We start from the raw sequence: 24,723 nt of genomic DNA, 5'->3' as shown, positions 1-24,723 counted from the left end.
TTTGTCCTTCTGCTTAACAGAGTCACTATGGCCACGTCAAAGACTCATTTGTTCTGGGAAAACCAATTACCGCTATTAACATTTCTTTCTTTTTTTTATTTATTTTTTTTTAATAAATTAAACTGAAATAGGTAACACAGCAGTGGAATAAAGCAGAACATAGAGAGCCTAAGATTCAACTAAAACAAAATACATTTTCAAGATCCTCCCTTTACCTTTAACCATAAGTCACAAGGCGGCGTCGCTCAGTCGTTCTGTTTCTCCCAACAGGAGTATTTGGCTACAATAGTCCAAAGAGAATACTTATATCTCAATAGACGTTTTGTTGTGTAGTATCGCTGATTACTTTCACGAGTTGTGCCTCATTTGACGGGCCCGTATGCGTATGGCGAGTCAAAATTTAACACGCCAAATCGTTATTTCAGTGCGTGTGAATTTCGCGGATATTTCTGGAGTACAAATATCGCGTGATATTCCTACTCGTTTCGCGCGTTATTTGTACTCTGCGACGCACAGTTGAATAATTAAACAACATTATGTTATAGTAACGAAGGAAGGGGCAAAAAGTAGCTTTATTTTTTACACCACTTCCCTTTGTTTTTTCCCATTACTAAATAATGAGAGATAGAGGCATAAAAATGGAGTGTGTTGGCCAAACGATTTCAGAGCGAAGGAACACAGAGAAAGTTCTCAAACTAAGACTAAAAAATACTCTCAAGGACCATATGCTTTAGTAGTTCTGTTAGATTTGATTCAAGCATTACAAAATATACTTATTCTGACGGGTATTTTAAGCTCCGTAAATTCTTCTTCACTACGCCAACTTGGGGCAGATACGGACTATTGAGAGCAGACGTAATTTCAAACGACCAAAGTTACCAACTACACTTTTACAAATCAAAGTTCGAATAGGTCATTACGGTGCACACCGTCTAGTTTAAGCAAACTTTGACGAAGCTAGCACAAAAAGTGACAAGAAGATACTTTAAAAGCGCCGATAACAATGTTTTAGACTTAAACACGAAACTTAAAAGTTCAGAAACTGAATGTCCAACCATTATGGCTTTCTCGGCTAAATGGAAGTCCTCGTGTGGCCATTTTGAAACGAAATGCTCAAAAACCATGCTCCAGGTCGCAATTTATTTGATTTCAAATGTCTTCTCAATTTCTAGACGTTCTTCGCACATGGTTCGCCTGCTAGAGACATCTCTTCTAAAGTAACGTCTGAGGTTGGCATCCGTAACCAACGAGGAAAACACATAGCAGTTAACATTGCGTTACGTCATGCAGAACAAGTGACGTCACGACTGTCATTGCGTTATGTCACGTCTGTGTCACGGAACTGTTTTTCTTGTTCGATGGTGGCTTAAGATAGGGATCCTCTGATAGCGTCAGAACATCCGCTCGTTCTTCTTTCCGATACACCAGGCAACGACGAATGAAATTCTGTGCAAAGAATGTTACAAATGTAACGGTTAGCACCTTAAGAGACATGGTAACTGAATAAACGACGAAGCTTGTTCGAAGCAATTAACACAACTTCCCCTAGACACACACAGAAAGAGAGCTCACAACTGGTGCCGGCCGGGCAAGAGAACGAATGTGGGTTTAATAAACACGCAGACTGTCAGAGAGTTTTGATGGAATTTTACATGGCAGCTTTCTCTTGCCCTGTATAGGCTTATTTCGATTGAGTTTAAACGAGCTAAAACCAAACCAATTTCCCGTTGAAATGAGGGGAAGGAAAGTTAATGCAAGCGAATCGTTTTAGATCACACTTTGTGAATCATGAAAAATGAATACAACTGGTTTCTGTATTTGTGTTCTTTGAGCTTAGTGGAGCTAATATGACTTGGAATTTAAACTTGGTTTGAATGTAAACAGAAAACCAACGGTGGTGATTTTGTAAACTGTATCTTGAATGCATACTTATAATCGTTCCCATATTTCTTGCATCGTTCGACTAAGGGGCCGACCATTTAACTCTTGAGTGGGGGGGGGGGGGTGGGTCACTTTGAAAAAAAAATTCCTGCAAGCGCATGTTGGAAGAAAAAAATTGCATGCAGCCCACATGTAACAGAACAAAAGAGCATTTAGAACGGAAAAAATATCCTGTCCAGTAGATTGTAGAAAAAAATTTCTTGATGACCCCCCCCCCTCAAAAGTTAAATGGTCGGCCCCCAAAGCATTTCTAACGCGTGAACTGACTGACCCACAGAGATCTTGGAAAATTTAGTCTTAGTTACTGTGGATCCATACCTTGGCCTCAGAACTGACAGCAGGTTTAGCAGGAAAGTCAACCTCTTTCGCCTTTAAGATTGTGTTGTTTTCCAGAATTGCTGCTTGAGTTTGATTGTGACCAAATGGCTATGGAAAAAAATTGTCATAAATAATCATTAGATTAGGATCTAAATGTGAAAAAAAGGAAGATAAATTAATGAAAAAAGACTCAATCACAATAAAAAGAAGTAAAATGGCCTTATGAAGAGAGCGCCTTTCATTCAATAAGATTTTAATGTAAGGCGGCCTCGCTCGGTCGTTCTGCTTCTCCCAACAGGATTATTTGGCCGTAATAGTCCAAAGAGAATACAGCAACATTATGTTGTAGTAACGAAGGAAGGGGGACGAAGTAGCTTTATTTTTCACACCACTTTCCTTTGTTTTTCCCATTACTAAATAACCAGTGTGAATGATTTCACAGGGAAGGAACATAGAGAAAGTACTTAAATTAAGACTTAAAAAACCCTCAAGGACCATATGCTTTTAATTAGTAGTTCTGTTGGATTTGACTAAAGCAGTAGAGAATATACTTATTCTGGCAGGTATAAAATGGCTTGTGAAAAGAGCGCATTTCAATCAATAAGATTTGAATGTAAGATCATGTTATCAGCTGTAACAGTTCGAAAACAACAAGGCACTGACCCACCTTTCTTCCATAAAGCATTTGAAAAAATATCACACCCACTGACCAAACGTCCACCTGAGAAAAAAAACAAAACAAAACAAAACAAAATGTAATAGGCTCACATATCTCATGTAATATTAGTCCTAAACATACCTGTTGATCGAACTTGTTGAATGAACCGCAGGAAAAACGCGGAATTCGAGCTCTGAGGTTCGATTCCTCATGGGGACTCGGAACCCGAAGGTCAGCGGTTCGATTTCTCATGGGGACTCTGAATCCGAGCTCTGAGGTTCGATTCCTCATGGGGACTCGGAATCCGAAGGTCAGCGGTTCGATTTCTCATGGGGACTCGGAATCCGAGCTCTGAGGTTCGATTCCTCATGGGGACTCATGCTCAGAATTTTCTCTTTCTCCAAAGCTGGTGACTAGGCCAAAAACATTTCTAAAACGCAGGATTTGGAACGAAGCACACCAAAAAAGCCTTCCATCGCGCTTGCACCACCATTCTGACACTCACCTTTAATTCATTGACTTGCTGTTTTTGCAAAATAAAGTTTGGTCCCTTTTTTTTTTCACTCATTTTCTTAAATAGAACCAACCACATTCAATAAAGTTTCCCCCAAAACCAAATTTGGACAATTACAAATACCCGGCAGTCTGTTCTCGGGCAAGTTTCGACTGATGTATCTTGTTACCTTGGAGGAGATTTTTGGCGGCTCTTTTCCAACAACAAAGCACTCAGGGGGGAGGTACCAGTAGGTACCGGCCCCCTGAGAGGTCAGGTCCATACTGTCGTCACTGTTGTCCATTACTTTACTGAGACCGAAATCTGTGATCTTCACCTCCCCACTGAGGGCTCCGGTACCCCCACCCAGAAGAATGTTACCTGATGAAAACAAAAAACAAAAAAACGAAAAGACAATGAGTAAACTGGTGAATTCTTGAGAACCTGCTCTTAAGTATGCACGATCAAGTAGTCACCAAACTTTGTAGCTGATTAATTACTATTCACCGAAGCGGAGACGACTAGTCGGTGGTGGATATTTAGTGAGATAATAAAGCTCAAAAAAGATGATTTTAACTCATTTGTTCCCGCAACAATTTTGGGTGCAAATCCCGCTCGAGCTGTTCGGAAGTGAATCGCAAAGGATATTCAGAGTTTGAGTAGCCAATCAGAGCGCGCCTTCAACGCAATCCACTGTTTCAGTATAAACGAATTATAGCCACTCAGAGGTAAATGGACGAAAGCTGCATTTTCGGCCGCCTTCTCGGCTGCTACTACAATGCACTGAGGTCAACACGAAAATTTCTTACCAGGTTTCAAATCATAGTGAATGACTGGTGGTTTGATCTCGTTCAAATACTTGAGAGCACTTACTGTCTGAAATCAACAAACTAAAACATAAGTCATCAAAATGTTTTTTTGATTGTTACTACTCTTGGTACATTTTTAGCACCAAATTTGATCTTTATCGAATCACTTGAGCCAATCTGCATGTTCGACAACATGCAAGTAAAATGATCGACGTTGCAATAATACAGCAATACAACAACACCAGTATCTAAAAACAAATCCCTAGACACATCTGATGTATCACGTTAAGTTTACTCTTCCACGGAAAGAAACAAAAACAAATCATAAAATACAACATACTTGCGTGACAATAGACTTCGCCTGTGTGAAAAAACAAAAAGCATCAATAGCTGCTACTGCGAACCCCATTAATACGGTCACCTACGGGCCAAAACAAACCGGCCATGCTAACGTGGTGGCCGTATTGCCGGGGTAGGGTCAAATTGGGCCATAATAAAAAATATCGCATTCACACAACTGTTCTCTTTAATAAACAACCGGAATGTATTATTTTAAACACTTGAAACTATCTGCAGCAACAGTGCGAACCTTCCCAGCGTGTATGTAAGAAAACTCAGTACACTTGTTTTCATCACCAAAAGACATGGTACTACCTTACCTCCCTCTCAGGCATTGTTTTATGTTGTTTTAAGAGGAAATCCAAATCATTTCCATCGCAGTATTCCAGAACGGTACAGAAACTATGAGTAACAACAAAGGGAGTTGGCTTGACTATACAAATGAAGTGATGTTTTCATTTGCGTGCTGTATATTTATCGAGGTGATTTTATTCGAATGTTTAAAAAATACTTTTTTTTGTTTCATTTATACAAATTTACCGCACTAAAAACTTACGAGTGTTGCCCAATCTCAAAAACGTCATAGAGGCGAACAATTCTCTGAAAGAAAAGAAAAAACTATGTGAACACCTTCTCTTGATGCAAAGTTGAAGATATTTGTAGCCTGCCCTGTGAAAATCGAGTACGGAAAGAAACATTACAGTCAAAGGAGATATGTTATTTCATTTCTTTTTCTGTAGCATCTCAGCAGGCCGGAATCTCAAATGCTCGAATTTGACCGACTAATCGCGCGCCTGTAGCCGGTCCAGTTATTAATGATAACTAAGGCGGCACTCAAGACCTCGGGCTGAATTTGTTCACATAAAGACCTCTCACCCAGTAAATAGTAAATAATTAATATGTATGTGCAACTTGAACAAGAGAGCTTGAATCTTACAAGTTCGCCATTTTACAATCCGTGGAAACCTTCTTCGTCCGTAATCATTCTTTTTGCTTCTTGATTTATTCCCACCTTTTGTGTGTTAAGACTAATTTTTTGTTTGTTTGTTTGTTTTTTAATCGTTTCTGGGATTTTCCGAGGTTAAAAAATCTTTAAAACCGACGTTTCGACCAGTTTTACTGGTCTTCCTTAGGTTGTTTAAATGCTGTCAATATGGCGGACTGAATAGAAAAGTTCTAGAAGGAATTGAGTCACTACGACAGAAACATCGCGGAATGAGAGTCCTTGACAATTTTGACCACGTTGAAACATGGAAACATGGAAACATGGAAACATGGAAACATGGAATTTCCAAACCTAAATTTTTTTTAATTTTTATAACAAACAAAAGAGTTAAAATGTATTGAAACCATTTAAAAGTGATGGTAGTTGCCCTACTGGAGATTACTTGGTTCAAAAGGAGCTTTTTGAAGGAGCTTTTCAAAGCTTTGTAACAGTTAAAACTATTAGAAACTAAAATTTTTTAATCGTTTCTGGGATTTTCTGAGGTTAAAAAATCTTTAAAACCGACGTTTCGACCAGTTTTACTGGTCTTCCTCAGGTTGTTTAAATGTTGTGAGTACGACTAAACAATCCGCCATATTTTAGTTTTTACAAAGACGAGAGGTGAAAGTTTCAGGAATACGACTTTTTTGTGTTTTTCTGTATTAACTGACTATCTAATATCTTGAAGTCTCCTTCAAGCTGCAGGCTGTTTTGCACTGCGCAAAATACAATGATTTAAGCTAGCAATCTACAATCCATTTCCATTCTTAACCAACCTTTCTCCTTCTGGGTTAATAGTTGTCTCTCTTGTGGTTTTTCTATCTTACCGAGCTGCTATTTTTTTAATCTCATTTCAAATTAAAAGTGATTTTGCACGAGACAGAAAATGACCTCAGTTGTCGAGAGAAAGCTCCTTCAAAATAGATTACACGGCACAGGAAAACCAGGAATCAATAGTACTCACAGGGTGGTCAAGAGATTTATGAATATTGTATTCACGTAGAGCATGCCTGTGGAAATCATCGAAAAAGAACAGGTAATTAGCGGAATTACTGCGCAATATTCCCAAGAACGGTTGTGAGAAAGACCTTACTTCAAAACTGAAATAACCATAATGGGGGCGGTTGATTTTGAAGGAGTTGATCATGCTTCGAGTGTAAGGTTCATGAAAGTGCATCTTTTGAATGCGTCACGTAAGAAACTTAACATATAAAACGAAAGAAACGAGAACAAACGTAAATGTTTATAGTTATTATCAAGTTGACTTCTAGGAAAAGTTTACTGAACGTTCTTCCTGGCAATTTACAAAGCAACTGGGCGTTGTCGCTGCACCGTGTTCTTGCGCGCGACTCTTTACTCTCACAATGTCTCTCTAGCCAGGAGTATTTATGAGGAACGGCGAACTGCCAGCAAAAAAAGGTGGGTAGTCTGCTATAAATCTTGCACGAGATATACATCACACCCAGGAGTAGTGAAATACTACTTTGCTAGTCACTTCATGTAACAGGAACAAGGATTAATTCAGGGAGGATGGGCCAACGATTGGGTCAACGGGCTTGCGAGCCTTCACACTTACTTGATATAATTTGTTTTCCTTTCTTCCTTCCAGTCATTACATAACTGATGTATTTTGCACGCAACAAACCGATGTTCTTTGAGATCATATCCCTAGAACAGTCAAACAACATTCCAACTGATTCAAAATATCTTAGGACAGCTATGCTACGGATAGATGGCAATGTACCTGATAACTTATTTCACGTCAACAATGTCAGTGTCTTTATCAAATAACTTACCCCTTTACACCCTAACATCAGTATGCATATTCTCCATACTGTTCTCTACACATTTCCTAAGGTGCTGACCAGGAGAATTTGTTTAACAATCAAGAGCCTCTTTAATCGGTGATAATTTCCATCATTAATTGGTAACTTTATTGAGTAATTCAGGGGTGATATTGTAAGGAGAAATTAGATCCTGGTCACTCTTATGCTGATCATTTCCCTATTCTCCTGACTTTAATGTGTAATTCAGGGGTGATATTGTAAGGAGAAATTAGATGTTAGTCACTCTTAGAGGTCAAAAGGTTAATATCCGTTGGTGTGGTTTTGTTTAAAGTATCAAAATATTACAATAATTTACCTTAAAAACTTCACTGAATCCTCCTTTACCTAATAAATTTAGTAACAAGTATCTTCCGTTTAAGGTCGGGTGATTTTTAAACCTGCAAAGGATAAAAATTTAAAGGTAATACAGGTTATTGATCCCATCTCGAGACTTTTATATGTTTTTTTCTTTTCACCTCAACATCAACTACAAGCGTTCTCCGAGTTTAATTAGCGCTAAAACCCATAAAGAGGATAAAACTTATCCACGTAGGCGGAAACTCAACAGATACACCAGGCTTGAGTATTTAAAAATACGTCTTCTAAATCCAGTCATAATGCAGTAAAGGGGATACCAAGGATACTGGGAATCCACACCTAATCACACTTAAGTTTCCTATGTTCCATGAATTATAACCCGCCGCTCCGCTGATCGTTTTGGCGGCTCCGCGGTCTTTTCTTCATTGAGTTTCTATAGAGCCATTGAGTACGCAGGCTAAAGGAATTACTGAATAAGTCTACCGCGCCAATTTCAAAAGAGTGTTGAAAGTAATCCAAGACTGTATTGGTCTTGCTTTACTTCGCTCCGTAATTGGTCAGGAAACCCGCGCCACTTTCTCAATCAATCAGATGCAAAACACTAATCACGACTTCGAGTCACCTGCGTTTTCCCGCGCTTTGGGAAATTTGCTTGGTTTTCACTGAGTTCTCATTGGTTCCTGAGCGTATTTTCCTTTCCTCTGATTGGCTGTTGCGATAACTTTGAGTTTGGCTTAACGACACTCCATCAGAAAGCTTTCTTATAATATCATCGATTTAAACGATTGTGATATGTCAGTGGTTATCAGGACTCGACACTAACTTTTCAACTTACTAGCTCAGTGGCTAGAGACAACTTAGATGTTACAACAATTTCATTTCGTTTACTAGCCCAACTGGCTAGTGGAAATCGAAAACCACAAGCCAAAACTGAATTTCTACTAGTCTGTGGCTAGCTAGCTACCGTTAGTGTCGAGCACTGCCTGTTTATTCAAATGTCCGACTCACTTTGAGTTATCCTCATTATGTATTCTTTTGGATTCTCGTATGTGAAGGTTTCTTTCTCTGTCTAATTTTTCTAATTCCATTTGAAGATCCGTCTCCTCCTGGAAAGATAAAACGCAAAAAGACACATCTCAACATCAAATGCTGTCTTACCCTTGCAACTCTCAATATCTGATTTGAATTCTCCCCTCATATGCTGCTATTTTCTTGTACTCTAGTTACGAGAATTTTGTGTTAGATCAACACAACGACTTCTACTGAGTACGTTTGAGTATTCTCATTACCTGTTTGCTGTATAATGTATGGATATCATAGGGAGAAGGTACATGTTAATCACTTCTGGGAGTCAAAGGGATGGTGTCGATTAAAAGATGATATTACTGGATAACACTTGAATATTTGCAAAAGTTTTGTTCTCGTGGGCCACAAAAAAAACCAAAGTGTAAACACTGTTCGATATATACATGCTCCTTGTCTGTAAAGACAATATCACTTGACAGCTGTATTCATACGTGCATTCAATCTAACATGGTGTCTGGGCTCACGAAACACAAGCAGTTCCAAAAACAATTCAAGCCATGCTCCTGCTCCAACTTATGAAAAGAACTTCCTCCTTGTGTGTCTGAACCTTGAGTCCAACTTGTTATAGTATTCTTTAAGGTGATTCGATCCTCGGTATTGCACTGCACATCCTGTTCTGTGCATAGGCATATTAAGGGCAAGATTGACCCATCATATCTCTCTACGAAGCGCGGTAGCCTATCTTTTTTATCACAACATAACCAAAGCAAAGCGCGCACTCTGATTGGTCAATTTAGCGTCCCCCATTTTCCCATGGGTGTACGCTGCTGACGTGAGCAAATGCAAAGACTATTTTTCCGCGCGCGCTTGTTTTTTCTGGTCAAGTAAGATTTGTTAAATAGAAGGGAACTCTTTAGCTACAATGTATCAATGTTATGTTATAAAACAAATGGTAAACACCACAGCGTACACTACTGAGTTATGGATGCACTTGGGAGGTTTGCTAAGCACTCAAGAGGCTAGAGTCGCTCTCGGCTATCGCCTCGAGCGACTCTTACGCTTCTTTCGTGCTTAGCAACCTCCCAAGTGCATCCATAACTCAATAGTGTACGCTGTGGTGTTTACCGTTTGTTAATTAGAGTTCTCTAAACAGAGATAGATAGGGAACATTTAAGGAAAGTTGCAAAAAATTAATTCCCACAATTTTTTTTCTGAGGAATCACCTTAAGTTCAGAGTGTCGAACGTGTGTTACTACATACTACATGATTCAGACGTCCTTCTCAAGACTGATTTTACACACACAATATCATTGCATCTGATTGTTAATTCTGCCCTCTAAATGTTAAACTTTTCCTTATGAATTATTTACAAGAATGTGTCACCTTTTTCAGCCCTATTGCCCTGAGTTTTAAAATTTCCTCTCTCTCATGGTATTCCATTGGAGAAAGTCTGTTGAATTACAAGATATACAAAACAAAATTATTCAACTCATTAAGAAACCTTCAGTAATAATTATATGGTACAGCAGATGCATGTTTGAATTAACAGGGTATTCAAGATCCTTAAAAACTTGACACCTGCTTCTGGAAAATCAAACCTTGAACCTTAAAAAAATGTATTGAGAAAAATTCCCCCATATAATCCACAATGCACTTACACAGGTGATGTTGGTCTTGCAAATTGATCACTATCCGAGCTGGCTGCCTTAGATGGTCTTTTTTCTTTCACATCTTTAAAATAAAACAATTTAATCGATGGCCACGGTTCTACAGTATTTCACAAAATTAATGCGCTCTGTCCATATTTGACCCATTAGTTTGGGGTTCTCTCCAGATCTAACTACAGGGAAAGGATGTTGCAAAAAAAAAAGTAAATAGTACATAAAAAATAAAGTAATATAGAGTTACTGAAGAAATAAAATTTGCCTTGCTCCCAATGTGTGGTTTCTTAGCTCAACTGGTAGGTCTGTATATGAGCCAAGTTATGAACTCCAGTTTTTGTAGCATGAAGCAACTAGGAGTATTCCTACTCCCCCCTGGATGGGATGCTACTCCATCGCAGGGTTACCCCCCCAGCATTAAATTCACCAGTACCCATTTAAACACCTAGGTGAAGAGGGGCACTGTGAGAGTAAAGCGTCTTGCCTAAAACCACAATACAATGTGTCCTCAGCTAGGGCTCAAACCTGGACCACTTGATCCCAAGTCAAGTGCACTAACCATGAGGTCACTAGCCCTCCCCCAACCCAGTTGGTAGTAGCACTCAATCAGTATCTTGGAGGCACAGGTTCAAATCTGGTTGAAACCTGAATTTTTTTTTCTGGCTTCTTTTGCTTGATATTGCACCTTGTCTGTGAGGATCACTGCTTTACTTGATTTTCATTTGCTGGTTAAATGAAATTTATTTCATTAAAAATTATGATTAGAAACAGACTTGGTTCATCTCTCAAAAAACAAGACCAGAAAAGATGGGAGTTCCTGACAATACACTGTATCTTGCAGTTCTATCAGTTTCAAGTTACCATTAAATAACATCGAAGCCTTTGCCGTATGTTTGAAAACATTGCCCCCAAAAATACAACTTTGAATTCAAAACACTTCTAAACTAAATATCCATTTAGTAAATACATATCTACTTGGTTTGTGAACCCACTTGTGGTATTTGACACAGGTTTTCTCTTTGCCAAAGCTTTCTTCTGTTTTTCTAGTTCCTCTCTCTGTTGATTGATCCTCTCCTGCTGACTAAAAAAATTATAAAAAAATTAGGATAAGATGATATAAATCATTGAAAACTGGATCATTGGATAATGCAATTCAAGACTTTTTATTGGCTTAGCCATTATGGTATATGAGCAAATATACCATAATCTACAAATATGGTAAGCATACACATCAGCTTAAAATTAAAAGGGAGCTAAAAAATTTAACAATTTAACTTAACGTTTTTAATAAAACAATTATTCCACTCGTGCTTGTTGGATACGAGATGATTATAGCCAAGTCGGCACTACACTCCTCGTTGGCTATCTATCATCTCATATCCAACATGCGCTCGTGGAATAATTGTTAAATAGTAATAATTATAATAGTAATAGTATATCTTATTATATAGGAAAATTCATTACTTGACTAGGGAATTCTGCATTAAATTTCCCAAAAAAAGTAATATCACACAAATTGTGAAGCAATGAGTGTAATATCGGTTTTCAAGTGCAATTTAAGGCAGAATTCCCAGGTTAAGTTCTGGATTTTCCTTGAATTGCATAACTTAATAAAAACACACAAAAAAGAAAACAGCATTTCTCATAGTTGTTAAGTATACGTAGATGCGAAACAATATCATGCAATCCCACACTGAATACTTTGCTTTGTTAACCAATCAAAATGCGAGATTTTTATCCAATGATATGATACTAATAATAATAATTGTTCTGGACTTTGCAAATGTTAGTATAATCAACTGGTTTATGGTTGCAACTTCAAAAAGACAAACTAAGTGAAATCTGAAACTGTAATCAGGAACTTTTCAATATTTGTGAGTTTTCGGTTGTGAATGATTTGTTGCTGATTCCAAAATCAGTGATGTCATAAATAATTGGCTCATGTTTCCAATTGTGCATCAATTGATTTTTGAAACTCTCAACCAGTTTGAAAAGCTTTTAATTAGAGGCTATTTAAGTACTGCTCAAGTTGCTAGAATTAGAGAAAATAAAACAAGATTTTCAAGTATTTTTTTTAGATTTAGATGCCAAGGAGCATATTTGTACTTCTTATTGTAATATGTATATATCTTTCGTGTTAATATAATTATGTCAAGTTAGAAAAATACAATGACTATGCTTTCATCCCTACACATATGCATCTGTCCTTCAGTGGATCATACGTAGAAAACAATCAAAATGCATGTAAAATTCAGGTCATCATAAATTATAAATTATAGCTATTTATTAAGCAATTATCTAATGGACCAGTTGGAGTGGCATAAAACAAAGTTAGTTCATTACGCTGTCAATTCTTTAAAAGCATGTCCATCCACCCAGTTCTCCACAAATGACACTCCTTGCCTGGATATTCAACAGCAAATGAAGGGATATAAGTAATTCTGACTAATCACATAAGCAAATATTACTGCAGTCTTCAATTGAATTCCAGAACTAAAACAACAGTACTTAAGATTTAAACTTATTTACATGTATACAGCAACAAAAATTTGAGACTTGAAATATAAATGGACAAGCATTTCTGCTAAGTGTAATAATGTTGCAAATAATTTCTAACTTTGCAATTTTCTACTGAGATCGCGAAAAATATTGAAAAGTTCAAGTAGTCCCATATACATCTCTTTTCATACAATACAAACCATATCTTTAATTGGCCAAGCATCAATAAAACTGCCAGTGAGTGGTTTAAGTGCTCGGTTGTTGTTACCGTGAGTGCCGAGCCCAGGTTAGACTTGTACTTACAATGTGATACATTAATATTTGTTTGTTTTGTGCATTTTGATTCTTCTAACAATTTTATAAGCAATTTCTAGGTCTATGTAATTCATCTACATGGTGAAAATATTCAGAAGCAGCTTGTAGTTGTAAAAAAAAAATTGGTAATTCATATAAAAATGAAGAATATAGCACAAAATAGGTTTGTCACAGTTACCTCACAGGAGCAAAATAACCAAGTTGCAATCTGTTCTTCATGCACACTTCGCGGCCAGCTTTCTTTTCAAGGGTGGACTATTCAGCCCAAAAAGAAAACGAAAAAAAAAAAACTTGACTCATAAACAAATATTCTTTCATGTGGTATTTCCTAACACACACATAAATCATAACTACATTAACTAACAAAAAATACATTTCTAGCCCTAATTAATTGTCAACAAAATGTTATCTTACTTAGAATTGGTCATTACCAATAAAAATTGCTATCAATTATATTAATGAGAACAAAGAGAAGAGCCCCAACTTTAAGATAATGATGATTGAATTAAAAAAAAAACAAAAACAGAACAAATTATATTAATTAACTTACTGCTGTAATTAAAAGCTTCTTGTTAATTTCCATACATTTCTCAAGACTTTCTTTGACCTTCTCAACAGTTTTCTGGAATTTTGGTTTAGAAGAAAAACATAAAGACATACATTGTGTATTTTCAGAGCTGAGCAAAGAGTTTCCAGCAATCTGATTGGTTGAGCGATTCCTTATATAACGCTATATAAACTGCTCCACACGGTTTATATAAAGTGTTAATAAATGTTACTAAAATGTTATGATTTTAGAAATTTCTCTGTTGTTCAGCTCTGAAATTATACTAAAACAATTATTTGCCTCAGGTTTGGTGAATACTGTCGAATAATCCCCTTGGCTTCGTCTCGGGCATTATTCGACAATATTCACCTCACCTTCGGCGAATTGTTAAATATGTTACCTATTTTAAATTAATTATTATAAAAAATCCCTCTATCTCTATTTCTGCTTTCTCCATTTTGCTTCAAATGTCCCCTTAATCTATCAACTGAGCATAAACAATTTTCATTTTGTTTTAAAATTGTATGAGAACGCTAATTAAGGTACAGGAACAAGGAGGTTGGGCCTCAATTGCATCAAGCAGTAAAAAGGTTAATAGTTCAATGAGAAGCATGAATTTACATCCAAAACTTCCACTGCTTTAATTCATCTCATTTTCTGTTTCCTAACAGCTGCAAAGACTTTAGGCTTGATTACCAGCCGCCCTTGGGGAACCAGAGCGCACACCCCCCCCCCCCCACACCCACTCTTGGGAGGAATGAAAGAGACCAGACTTAAGCTAGAGAGCAGCGGAAATCAAGCCTACAAAGACTTGGGTCATTTTTTTCTCTGTCAATCAATTCATGTAGTTGTTGAACAATTAATCATAGAAAGTGAAAATTAGTTAGATTTACCTGTTGAGCATCAACTTGGCTTTTGTATTCATCAACCAACTGCAAAGAAACCAAAAAAAATGACAACTCTAGAGTGTATTTATAAGCTTGTATGGTACTGTATGTAATTATTATCAATTTCCATGAAAAAAGAGAAATCAAAATGAATATAACACATGGGTGAGCATAGATATAGAAATTTCTCTTCGCATGCTCGATTAAATAGCTCACAAGTGAGGGCAGCAAACAAGGGAGATACTGAGTTGAACAGGAGAAGAGAAATTCCATATCTACCACAACTATGTATTATTTTCCTTATTATGACTAGTAAACTTTTACTGACTTTTATTGACTTAATCCATCAGGAGAACTTAAACTCAGAAAACAGAAAAATCAAACAGTTTGGATAAAAGAAAAGATTTTCCCAAATAGTGTGTGACAATAAATAGTTATAAATAATTTGGAAGAATCTTTGAGTTTTACCCTTGTAAGTTCTTCGATCTTGTTCTCCTTTTCCTGAGATGAAGCAACTCCAGTTGACAAGCAATTCTCCATTTCCTGTAAAATATGGATTATATAATGATAATTTCTGTAGAAAGTTGCAATCCCAAATGAGCATATCATTTGCAAACTAAATATTGCAGGTCAAATTTATCAGAGGATGCAAAATTTAAGCCCATGGTGGGTGGCCTGTAGTGTCAAAACAAAGAAAAACTTCACATGTTTATACTGTCGAGGTCAAAACCAAACCTTGATAATAATAAATTTCTTGAAAAAAATTCTGCCACAGCAAAATCTCTGACAAGTTTAAAATTAGGAACTTGTTACTGTACCTTCAAACTCTCAACAGTCAGGTATGTCTGTAAAAACAAAAGCCAAAAGAAATTCATTTAAAATTCACAGAAATAAACAAAACTGCATACAAAACTTAAATGCTGAGTACAAAAACTGTTATCACCATTAGCAGCTAAGTGGGTGATGTTCTCTTCCAGTTGGCCAAAGTCAGGGTCCACCACACCCATTTTTCACTTTGCTTTTCCCTATAATCAGTTTACTGGTTAATACATAGATAATGAACTTCAAGCTAAAATTTCAATTCCATAATGAAGGCCAAACATGAATCAACTACTCTGCCTTGAAATCACCTGTAAGTGACCTCATGTTTTTGTCTAAGTCTACAATGTAATCTAATCAAGGACTTAAGGCTCAATAAGTATACATTACATAATATTATATTAATGCCATCTTCTTCTCACTTTACTAGTTACCTATCTATTAAACAACAAACTGTACTTTCTATCAGTTTGTCAGTGTAATAACCTATGCAGGATGTTGAGGGAACACAAGGAAAGCTTGTAAATCACGAGGTGGAAGCAAATAATTTACAAACCTTTTCAGTGTTCCTCCAACATCCCAAGTGGTTCATTTCACCAGTAAATGTAAGCAAAAAAATATAATTATGTGAATTGCTCTTTAATACAAGAGAAAAAATCGAGTTTCCAGATGGGATTTGAACCCACAACCCTCCATGATCTAGTCGGATGCTCTAACCACTGAGTTACAGGAGACTCTATGGTGAGCAAGGGTCAATTAGTGGGTATCTATTTTTTCTCTTGTATTAAAAATTGTTTATTTCATCTTTGAATTGCTCTTTGCAGTGCAATTTTTATTTATATTAGATTTCTTAACCTGTGTGGATTCATGAACAAATATCCCAGCTGACTCAATTCCATCTGGTCCCTCAGATCCTGGTTCAGGAAGACATACTTTGACATTCACTGGACATGGTAGAGTAGAACTGCTCTCTGCTTGAAACTGAAAATGCATTATAGGAATTATATTTATATCTGAAGTTAACAGTGTAAACAATGGGATTATTAATTATTTTGAAACATCTCTTCTTCAACAAATCAGCAACAAGATGCTGTGTTCCATTCATAATTGCATAAAAAAGCCCAGTCACTTCTCAACATGCCGTAACAATTTTTTTGGACAGGTAAAGGTTTTCAGAGCAAAATTACACTTTCTCTGTTACCTTTGGCCTTATGAGCTTGTAACTCAAACATAACTTTGGCTACCCCCACCTTATTACTTTTTTTTTGTAAAGTTTCAAAAGATTAGTAAATTGTTTGACAACCACCAAATTAGAAACTCACTCACAGTTCAATATTAAATGATATTACCTACAAAACAAATATTTACCCAATTACATGTACATGTATATACACACTGTACATTGGGTAATAAATGTAATACCTGAGATGTAAATGATGGTAAGAGATTCTGTGGACTTCGTCGAGCTGGGGAACTTTCATTCTGTATTCAGAGGTAAAAAAGTAAAGATCAATTCTGTCTTATACCAACATGGCCCATCGAGCCAGTCAGGAGCTTATCCTCCCTCTTTTTCTGGCATGAAGCATCTAGAAGTATAATTGTTACCACCTTTGATAGGGTGTTAATAATCAAACATTACCCCCCATCCCCACCCCCCCAGCATTATGACTGGTTCTCCTGACAGGTCATGGTTACTTTTTCTCAGCTCTTGAAAATAAGCTATTTTTGATTCTTATTAAAGCCAATTTTTTTCCAAGTAATAAATCCATTATTGACCAAGCTTGTTAGGTGAAGGAACTGTATACTAGTCTTTTTTTTTTTTTTAAGGCATTTTCATGGACCATGACAAACTCAAGGCCCACAAAGATGCGCAAAGAAACTTGGCCGATATCCAGCCATCTTGACCACAGGTTTGGTCAATAACACATAGTACACTGTGCTACACAATGGCCTAGCTGGGTCTCTTACTAGAGCCCTCTTCTGTGTTCATTTAAGCTGGGGTTTTCAAAAGTATTGATATTTATACAGTAAAATTACCACCTAAAAAAACAAAATCGACTTGTTATGGTGCCACAACTTGCTTCTCTATTCTTGAAATTATGATACCATTTTAAAATACGGATTTTTAGGCCTGTTGTGTTACCACTACTTTTGAGAAATGTGCCCCTGGACCCCCCGTATCAACCTAAAGTTCAGTCTGCTGACTGTTAGTCCACAACATCTCTCTCAACATTAAGGATTCACAAGACATAAGTTTCAGATTGCAGATGAAGTATACAACATTGTTTACAGATGAAGAAAGAGATAAACATCTTTAAACCATAAAGATCTCTTCATCTTTTACCTCCCAAGGTCTGACTGTTAACCCTTTACAAACCCCCAGAAGTGATTAACATGTAATTTTTCCTTCTAATATCTATACAATATCCAGCAAATGATTAATGAGAATACTCAAACCCATCAGGTAGAAGTTGTTATCTTGATCTAACACCAAATTCTTGTAACTCATTTATAAGGGAAAGTGTAGCAGCTAGAGGGGAGAATTTGAAATTACATCTGGGAGTTAAAGGGTTTACTCTCCCTTCTAGCTGCTAAATAATTATTCAATTTCCTTGTAAAAAAGTATTCAATAAAGATAACAAAATTCTGTCTGATGAATTTGAGTATTTCTCACCACCTGTTTGCTGGATAATGTATGGATATTATAGCGAGAAGTTACACATTAATCACCTCTGAGAGTAAAAAGGTGAATAAGTATACAGAAAATAAGACATCGTCCTCATATACCTTAAAATACTCTGTGATTTTATTTGTTGGTTCTGAGCGTCCACTTTTACTGAGAATACCTGTAAAGCATGGCTAAAATCAATTATCATATTCAATCTTCAACACTTTTAAATAATTATGACAAAGAAATAAAAATGGCCTTTCACATTGTGCCCTGAACTTTCTCCAGACAAACAAACATGTAAAACCAAAGGAAAAGGTTCAGTTTATATTATCAGTTTATATTAAACTAGACTTATCTACAATAAGTCTAGTTTAAAATGATTTCAAACTGGACAAGTGCAATTTGTATCATTCTATCAAACATGTAATGTACCAGGAAAAATAGAAAAAAAAAAAACCTATTTTAACATCATTTCAATCTGGAATGGACTTTTAAACAAGTGTTTTCAAGTTCTTTCTGAAGAACGATTCAAAAAATGGTTGTGCCATACCAGGGGAATCTCCATCCACAGTTGCTTTCCGTTTTCTTCCTGGATGTTTTTCACTTTTCTGGCTTGGTGGAGTGCTCTGTAGAAAAAATGATAATTTTAAAGCAGAGCTCCCCCAACCAACTGTCAGCTGCCTGATGCCATCCTAGAGGCTACCCACAAGCTACATGCACAGAGAAGCTACAAACGGACCAATTTGAAAATACAAAAAAAAGACTGAAATAAACAAATATCTCTGTTCTTAACATAGTATTATTAAAAGAACTTTGCTTTATTAGAGGCAGTGGTACTGGCAGAAATTAGTTGCCATTGTAAAGACACTTCACCACTGAAATGCAGGCTTTCAAACTTAACAAGTCTAGCACTGTAATTAATATACAGTGGAACCTTGATTTAACAAAGTGTCAAGGGCCTGGGGAAATTGTTTCATTATATCAAAGGTTTGTTATATTGAAAACCTTGATTTAATGAATTTTCTGTGATTGCTAATTAACAGCTACCTGTGAAGTTGTTCTATTGTTGCAGAACTAAAGGATTTTGATTGTTGTTGGTCTGTTTCACATCTGTCTTTTGTTATGCATTGACATTTGTTTGTTATATCGGGTATCTGTATATGTTTGGGCTTCGATCTGGATTGTGTTCAATATAACAAGGATTTCATTATATCAAGGTTTGTTATATTGAGGTTGTTTCCCATACATTTTACTGTAACTTTGACAGGGCTGAAAAGTATTGTTTGTTACACCAAGGACGTTGTTATAGAGGTTTGTTAAATCAAGGTTCTACTTTACCGCTACTACAAATATACTCAGGTATTCAAGAAATATTAATAATAAGAATAGAAGAATCAAAATCAACATCTAACACAATTGTTTACTACAAGAAGAATAAATACCAACATCTGACACAATTATTTACTACATGATGAAAGCATCCTTTTGAGGGAACTGCGATTGAAGATTTGCAGAATATGGAGACCAAAAAAATGGGATGATAATAATAATAGTAATAATAATAATATTTAACGAGGGTGCCCAACTTGCCATGGCGGTTTTCAATGGGGCCCTCATGCCATGAATTTTCTTTGACTTGAATTAAAGGGAGGAAGACTTGTGTAGAGTCAGCCTGACTCTCTTGTCCTTAGCATGCCAGGTCCAGTTGCAAGTCAAGATCAAGACAGCTGGAGACAGGCCGGGATGCAGAAGCTGCCCAAAGGTGACCCCACAAGGCAGGTTATCATTCTAATAGTAAAAGGGATAGCTGGGGGATTGCTGACACTTACAAAAGGTGTCACCCTAGAATCCGGTGGGCAGGAGGGTCCATTATCCTGTGATAGGCTGAGATAACAGCCTATCCTTCACCACTGCACTAACACCTTAATGTGATTATATCTATTATAATTCAATCATGAGCACATCACTAAGAGCACAGCATTTAAAAGGACCTCACAGAATGAGAATTGCATCAGATCTTTGCTTCATAAGGACAAAATTCATAGTGTAATGATTGCACCTGAGCCCAGTAAATGTTTGCAATGCATAACCTGAACAATATGTAGTTACCTCAAATTCTTTATCGCTTGCTATAGAAGAAATACTGGCATTGCTGTGTTGAGAGTCTTGATTCATACTCTAGGGGATAAATTGGTCAAATAAATTTAATAAATAGATTCCATGTTGTTGCACATCTGTTCAGCAACAGATCACAAATGACATCACAAATGACGCCAAAAATGGGGTACAACCAGAAAAGTGGCTGGCCAATCATGTCTCATGTACTAACTGAGAGATACAAATTATGGGGTAATACTAGTGTTGTCGATAGTGGTAAACGATACTTCCACAACCGAGCATTAGTCATCATCAGAGTTGAGTAAAGAGTTGTTGTCAGTCGAATGTATGCTAACTATATACTTATCACAAGACAACTTGGAGACATCTTCTGTAAATTATTCTCTTCGAAGAGTGAAAGTTCTCGAGCCTCCATATTTTGCTGAATTAGGAAAACAATACCAACGAAAAAATCACCTGAGAGGACTATCCCTAGATATAATACCTGATGTCAATTTTAAAAACGTGGTGTCCACTTACTCGAGGAGTAGAAAATCTTGCTTCCAACAGTTCACGTTTTTGCGGATCTACATGTAAAGCCTCAAGGCGAGAAAACTGAATTTCACCTTCACCGCGTCTCCCTTCACTTGCTGTTGATGCCACTTAAAGGAAGTAAAAATATTGAAAATTTCAAAACATCAGCCAGTGAAGGTCTTCTACGCGAGTTTACGAGTGCATAAGATGTCTCCCTATATATACGTGCGCTTACATGGATGTTTTTGACTCATTTGCGAGGAACTCGAACTCTGTTCTAACTGTAACTGAAATGCAGGGCTAGCGACTCCATTGCCGTGCGGCGCTTCCATAATTCATGCTACTATTCAGTGCACACAGACAAACAAAATTCGTACTGTAATTGTTTCGATTTGTCTGAAAATCTCTAAATTAGGGGTTATGACACTATTTATGCATCTCCCTCGAGGTCGCCGCAATGTGATTGTGGCCTGGCGACCAAGCGCTAAAAGAGAGGGACAAGGCTCAACCACATGACTAGTCTAAATTTTGGCGGGTTGTTAGCGGCAGCCATATTTACTTCTCTACTCCAGCGATCACATAAAGCAAAATGTCCTTCTTTGAAACTCTCGAAAAGCTGTTTGGTACCAGAGATTTGTATGAAGTACTGAGGCTAACTAAGTCAGCTTCTGAATCGGAGATAAAGCGAGCTTATCGTAAAAAATCGCTTGAAGTTCATCCTGATAGGGTTCCCGAAGCAGAGAAAGCGAGCGCCACCGAAAAATTCCAACTTTTAAGCAGAGTTTACTCAGTTTTGTCCGACCAAGACAAAAGGGCGTTGTACGATGAAAGTGGGGAAGTTGACGACGATGTTGTTGTCCAAGAACGTGATTGGGATGCCTACTGGAGATTGCTGTTTCAGAAAATCACCATGAAAGATATTACAGAGTTTGAGAAAAATTACAAAGGATCAGAAGAGGAAGTAAACGATCTCAGGTCGGCGTACTTGGACTACGAGGGTGACATGGACACTATCTTGGAAAATGTACTATGCTCCACGATTGGCGATTATGAAAGATTCCGAAAAATCATTCAAGATCTAATTTCAAAGGAAGATTTACCAACTTTCCCAGCTTTTGCGAATGAGGATAAAAAGAAGAAGAAATCGCGCAAGCAAAAAGTTAGTGAAAAGTATTGGTCGCTCTTTTTTATCAAATGTAATTAGCCTAGAAAATTTCCACAGCTTCGTAAAGAGAATCATTAGAAATCTTTAATGGGTAGAAAAGTGGAAAGGCCAGCAAAATGTAGTCATTCATATGGTTAGGTAAATTTCAGCAACCATTTGTAAAGAATTTGGCAACAGTTCAAACTCTGTGAGCTGGTTATGCCTTTGGATAGCTAGAGTACTTTGCTGGAAATCCATGCACAGTGTTAAGTGCGGCAACTTTTGTTCATCAGTCTGAAACAAACATGCAAGCTTTCAGTGAACATATTTACCTCCAAACCCCTTTCTCAATCCAATTTTCCTCATCTTCACAAGCAAATCAAAGTTATCACAAATAGAATTGCTTATTTTGATAAAGCTACAGACATGCAGAAAAACTGGTAGTGCAGATAAGGATTTTTTAAATACTCTTCTCACTGATGTAATGGGAGGATCTCATAGATGGGTTGTCTCACTTTTACATTCCCGAAACAGGTTATGGTTTGTCATTGTGGTGAAAAACACTTTCAAAAGAGAAGTATAATTGTTTTTTTCTGTTGTCAGTTTAGATGGATGTTGTTCACAATGCTTTGACCACATACTACTAGTCTTCTTTAGGCAATGAGGAGGATTTTTAGATGTGTCACCTCTAAACTGTTGTGCTCAGCTGTCATTGGGTGGAATTCCAAGGCTGTGATTGGTGCACCTTCTTAAGATTTCCCTCAGTAGTCTGCTGCAACACAGGTCTCCTACTGTTGTGTCTCATGATTCTCGGCATCTAAGCTTCTGGAATTTCTGTTCTACTGTGCCTATTGACGTTGTTAGTGTGAAGACTTTATGTGGATTGCCTCTTCATCCTAGCCTGAGAAAAGCAACCGTCCTTTTGCTCCCTTCGTTTCCCTGCAAAAGAAACGGGGAAATGAAGGGAGTAAAAGGACAGCTGCTTTTCTCAGGCTACTTCATCCTGCATGTGTAGAAATGGGGAATCATGATGAATAAACTTTACTTACTCTAGAGAGGGCTGTATCTGGTGTTGTGGGCAGGCTCTGAAACAACAGCGGTTTCAATTCATTCCTGTTGTGAGGTAAAGCTGCAGGTGGCCATGATTCTTGCAGCCCTTCTTTACCTGAAATTGTGTCCTATTGTTATGTCACATTGTGTTTGCTTAATCTGCCCTTTTCCCAGAGCCCAGTAGTTTGAAAAGCCACTGGTGATAATCAGGGCTCAACACTAACTGAAGCCACCTAGCCACAGACTAGTAGAAATTCAGTTTTTGCTAGTGGTTTTATTTCCACCACCCAGCTTAGCTAGTAAACAAGCTAAAATTGTTGTAACATCTAAGATGTCACTAGCCACTTGGCTGGTAAGTTGAAAAGTTAGTGTCGAGCCCTGGTAATCCATGATTAAAAGGTTAAATTTCCTTGAAAAAGCGTATAGTAGAGCTAACAGTTTATGGGTTTTATCTTAACATAAGATGAAACTGAAGGGAAAAATGCAAACAATTAAAACTGTCTGTAATGCTATAAAACTAGATCAAAAATGGTTGGAATTACACTAGTCATCTTGATTGTGCTTCGAACAATATGGCCCAGTTTATGTTTTCTCAGATAATATGTGGAGTGGGTGCCTTGATTTATAATTAATGTCGTGGTACCAACTTCTTAGGCTCTAGAAAACTTAAAAAAGGGAGGGTTTTGAAGGTATCTTTTGTGCAGACTGTAAAGGGGAGGAGCATGGGTGACTGATGGTCAGGGACAGGAGAGGAAAGCAGAATAGTAATAGGCAAATAGTTGACCATTTGTTAACCATTAATCTGCAGTGTTTCACGGTAGAAATGGGATCATGTTTACTGTAGGTACTCTCAACCAATGTATCAGTCGATATATCGGTCAAGAGTTCTTCGATACTCCACTTATATGTTGGTTGTTACTTGGTCAACACTCAATCAATAGTTGGTCAATAGTTGGCTGATACTTGGTCCATAGTCAGTCGATTTATCTGTTGACATTATTGACGATCGACCAAGTCTTGACCAAATTTTGGCTAGCTGTTGACCAAGTGTCAATCTACTATTGATCGACATATTGGTTGAGTATCGACTCTAACAATATGATCCAAAAAATGGAAGGTGGAATTCAAAGATGTAATGCAATAGAAAAGAGGCTGGAGTCCTCATTCTGTCATCTCTCTTTTTGTTGTTGTTGTTGTTGTCAAGCTTTCAGTTTGCTAAATGCCAAATGTTTTGAAGATTATTATCAATGATCTTAAAGATTTGGTTTGACATATACAGGCTCAGAGGGAAGCAGCTGAAGCAGCGGAGGTGGCTAAAGAGCTTGGCTTAAATGACAAATCAGATGATGGCCTCAAACAGCTGATTATGAAAAGGCAAAAAGACCGGCAAGGGGCAGTGGACGATATGATAGCTGGACTGGAAGCAAAATACTGCAAACCAAAGAAACCCAAAACGTCTAAAGGAAAGAAGAAATAATTTTTTTTCTTGAATCAAAAACTGTACTTGGATGAAAAACTTATTTCTCCTTATAGGTTGCCTTACACTGCTACAGTAGGGTGCTTATAGGTTGTCTTGCAGTGCTACAGTAGGGTGCTTATAGGTTGTCTTGCAGTGCTACAGTAGGGTGCTTATAGGTTGTCTTGCAGTGCTACAGTAGGGTGCTTATCAGTATCGACATAGTCTGTCGGTATTGCTGTTTGCCTTTCCACGAACTTTACAAGCCTAGTATTTGGAGAGTGAAAAAGTTTATTTATCTTGGTCATAAAATTATCTTTGTTACTCAAA

General features: G+C 37.2%; 2 protein-coding genes across 3 annotated transcripts in view; one reads left to right on the top strand and one right to left on the bottom strand.

Moving 5' to 3' along the window:
* Positions 1-89: 89 nt before the first annotated feature.
* On the bottom strand, positions 90-21,207 carry LOC111338294 (serine/threonine-protein kinase tousled-like 1). The gene is made up of 28 exons (XM_022944743.2): positions 20,979-21,207; positions 20,750-20,871; positions 20,222-20,290; positions 18,663-18,738; positions 18,229-18,287; positions 16,864-16,923; positions 16,297-16,422; positions 15,441-15,467; positions 15,091-15,165; positions 14,629-14,667; positions 13,739-13,810; positions 13,367-13,443; positions 12,718-12,777; positions 11,367-11,455; positions 10,372-10,444; positions 10,097-10,163; positions 8,696-8,793; positions 7,686-7,767; positions 7,120-7,211; positions 6,508-6,553; positions 5,115-5,158; positions 4,879-4,960; positions 4,560-4,580; positions 4,220-4,286; positions 3,601-3,791; positions 2,927-2,980; positions 2,260-2,367; positions 90-1,446 (listed from the first exon to the last, which is right to left on the bottom strand). The coding sequence occupies exons 1-28, from the start codon at positions 21,073-21,075 to the stop codon at positions 1,324-1,326; spliced, it is 2,196 nt and encodes a 731-aa protein (XP_022800478.2). The 5' UTR covers positions 21,076-21,207; the 3' UTR covers positions 90-1,323.
* A 42-nt stretch (positions 21,208-21,249) lies between these two features.
* The window catches only part of LOC111338296 (dnaJ homolog subfamily C member 9), a 3,940-nt gene continuing 466 nt past the window's right edge, over positions 21,250-24,723 (top strand). The window contains exons 1-3 of one of the 2 annotated variants that reach the window (XR_002695574.2): positions 21,250-21,902; positions 24,217-24,504; positions 24,573-24,723. The exon at positions 24,573-24,723 is cut by the window's right edge and continues 466 nt beyond it. Coding sequence is in view for 1 of the 2 variants with exons in the window: in XM_022944745.2 (XP_022800480.2) it covers positions 21,333-21,902; positions 24,217-24,414 (768 nt within the window). In the remaining variant the exon portion in view is untranslated. Of the gene's footprint in view, positions 21,903-24,216 lie in introns of both variants that reach the window. The other variant, XM_022944745.2, reaches the window with a different exon arrangement.

Source organism: Stylophora pistillata, chromosome 12, assembly GCF_964205215.1.
Source record: "Stylophora pistillata chromosome 12, jaStyPist1.2, whole genome shotgun sequence".
NCBI classification, from domain to species: domain Eukaryota; kingdom Metazoa; phylum Cnidaria; class Anthozoa; order Scleractinia; family Pocilloporidae; genus Stylophora; species Stylophora pistillata.
Note: the sequence above shows the minus strand (reverse complement) of the source record. Positions and strands in the feature narration are given on the sequence as shown.

What these genes read in the sequence shown, in the direction of transcription:
- LOC111338294 (XM_022944743.2), bottom strand. Translation starts at nt 21,075, where the DNA reads ATGGAAGCGCCGCACGGCAATGGAGTCGCTAGCCCTGCATTTCAGTTA. An exon ending in GCTTTTAAAGAATTGACAGC is followed by an intron (nt 11,456 to 12,717) that starts GTAATGAACTAA and finishes TAATTTTTTTAG; the next exon opens with TCAGCAGGAGAGGATCAATC. An exon ending in AGGAAAACAAATTATATCAA is followed by an intron (nt 6,554 to 7,119) that starts GTAAGTGTGAAG and finishes TGATTTCCACAG; the next exon opens with GCATGCTCTACGTGAATACA.